Source organism: Puccinia triticina, chromosome 11A, assembly GCF_026914185.1.
Source record: "Puccinia triticina chromosome 11A, complete sequence".
NCBI classification, from domain to species: Eukaryota; Fungi; Basidiomycota; class Pucciniomycetes; order Pucciniales; family Pucciniaceae; genus Puccinia; species Puccinia triticina.
The window spans coordinates 5,890,904-5,893,468 of NC_070568.1; the positions used below are offsets into that span (position 1 = coordinate 5,890,904).

The window sequence follows — 2,565 nt, forward strand, 5'->3', positions numbered from 1 at the left end:
CGGAAAGTTCAAAAGCTACAATTTTGGGGTCAGGGAGGCACTGGTAGCTGGATATGAGTAGAATCTGTGAGTGAACCCCATTTTTGGCGTACATCAAGTGAAGTTGGTGTTTTTGTGATGGAGGGGGGGATTACCCAAATGTCCAAGAATTATTCATCTTCTTACCATTCAAAACTTGCAAGGGAACACCTGTACATAGACCGCACCTTAATCACTTAACCTGTGCGCAGTTGTCAAGTAAATGTTTTTCCTGGCCAAAACCATTTTGGATTGCTACCACACCTGGACTGCTACCTACTGTCGTGATTGTACTGCTGCCCAATCAAGCACCAGCAAGGACAGGATACAGTTGCAAGTTTCAAGCTTCCTCTCATTCCAAACTTGCAAGGGACAAAAACTGCGGTTGACACCTCGGGGAAGCATTAGATGAAATAAACAGAGGAATGTTTCCGTTCAGGTCTCATTTCCTTGACCTACTAATTTATTTTCCAAAAAGAGATACAGAGGTTTGGTTAACACCAATGAATATTTCCCTACTTTTATTCCTTCTAGCCCTTTCCAAGGTTCACTGGATCCTGGCAGGCAGTTCTAAAGTCCTCATCAATCTAGACCCATCAAACAGCTTAAATGAAGCCGTTGAGGGGCAAAGGCAGTCCATCATGGGAGGAACTCACCCGCAAACCTCATCCCCATTATTGCTCTTTCCCACTTCAACAAGTTCTCAATTGGAGGAAAGTGGTAATGTTCCACCTTCAGAACACCCGCAGATAGCTCCACCAGAGGTATTGAGTCGTTCAAGTAAGTGAACTTCCACTTTATATTTCTCGCAAAGGCTGGAGAATGAAAAAAAATGTAACTGATTCCTGATGAATCTTCCCATCACAGGTCGTGCCCTTTCTGATGATTCTATAGCAGGCCGCAAGAGGCTATCAATTTGGCAGTTGGTTTCTCAGGGAGAAGAAGACTCTAACTTCCCCCAGCATGTTTCAAAAAAACTAGCTTCTGATCTAGGTTTATCCTTGGGTCCTTTCGGACAGAGAGAGTCACAACTTTCTCTGAGTTCATCGGAGTATACATCAGAGAAACAGCAAGATAATGGTAAATAAGTTTGATCAAGCTGCTATAAGCATACCACAGAACGCAGCACTATCTAACACCATATGTCATTGTTATGCTCAAGTTGCTGTCCCCAGTCATTTTGCGCAGAGAGAACCCCAACTCTCTCTTGGTCCATCGGAGCATACATCAGGGAAACAGCAAGAAGATAATGGTAATTAATTTTGAGAAAGCCCCTATAAGCATAGCACAGAATGCAGCACCATCTAGCACCATAAATAATTTTTTACACAGAAGTTGATACCCAAGGCCTTCCCGGACAGAGAGAGATCCAACTTTCTATGATTCCATCAGAATAGACATTGGAGAAGCAGCATGATAATGGTAAATAATTTTGATAAAGCCGCAATATTACGGTTACCACTGAATGCAGCACTCGCTAATACCATACACATTATTTTTGCACAAGTTGATGTCCCAAACAAGCTCCAAGAAGTGGATAGCATGATGGAAAATAAAGGCCAGAAATCTCCGGGTGAGGATAGATATGGAAATCTGACTGAATCTAGCCCTATGAACACAGAAAAAGCAGTCAGAGAATATGAGCTAGAAGGCGTTAATGCAGCTTTCTGGGCTTGGGTTTGGGTAATTTGGGAACATGTTGGACAATCTGCAACTTCAGAAGTAGAAACCTACCTCAAACCACACATGGCGGATTTGAAATCTTGGTTTTTTCCTAAAGATAAATCATATCCGAATCCCCAAACAGAAAAAATGGGAGAAAACTCTGGTAGTGACTGTCAAAACAATCAGATCAACATATTTGCTTCTTTTTTGTGGGCCGTGCATATTAGGGTGCTTGAGATTCTTGTTGTTCAACAACCCAGTCTTGCTCAAGAACCCAATCGCATTACAAATCCCAGTAAGTATTATTGGGAAGAACAGAGTGGCTTGATCACGTGGTTTTTTTTGTTTATGAAGCTGTTCAACAATCCTGAAGCAATTACATCATTGAATGACCCAGAAAGTTACGAGTCTTTGATTGTCAAAAAGGGCAGGGTGGTGTGTGAAAAGGTCTTGAAAGCTATTCATTCCAAGCCAGGTTCAGAAAACTGCTACCAGACCTTTTTTCCGGCATATTCAAGAAAGTATTTATTTTCTTTGGAGGGTGACTTACTTATTAGTGACGCGGTTGTACACCTCATTGGCTTTTACTACAAAAACACAAACTTCAAAAAATGGAATTACGCTTTTAAAGGACAGGACATGGATTTGGTTGTCAAATTGGAAGACCTGGGAACAGCTTGAACAGACAGGCCAGAGTGGTTTTTCCCACCTGAATTGAATCTGATACCCTGGAAGAATGACTGCACTCAAGAATTCCCATTGTTTGGCCCAAATGATCTGATGAGCCCTTGCTATAACTTCATGGAATTCATCCAGCCAATTCCTCCTCCCAAACCAAAGTGTCAGCTGTGGAAGATAGGCAATAATGAGCAATTCCACATG

The 2,565-nt window shown here is 42.0% G+C and overlaps 1 protein-coding gene across 1 annotated transcript; it reads left to right on the forward strand.

Moving 5' to 3' along the window:
• Positions 1–521: 521 nt before the first annotated feature.
• On the forward strand, positions 522–2,364 carry PtA15_11A574 (uncharacterized protein; the record flags this gene model as incomplete). Its single annotated transcript, XM_053161496.1, has 4 exons — positions 522–798; positions 886–1,098; positions 1,181–1,270; positions 1,490–2,364. The coding sequence occupies 4 exons, from the start codon at positions 522–524 to the stop codon at positions 2,362–2,364; spliced, it is 1,455 nt and encodes a 484-aa protein (XP_053025437.1).
• Positions 2,365–2,565: the final 201 nt, after the last annotated feature.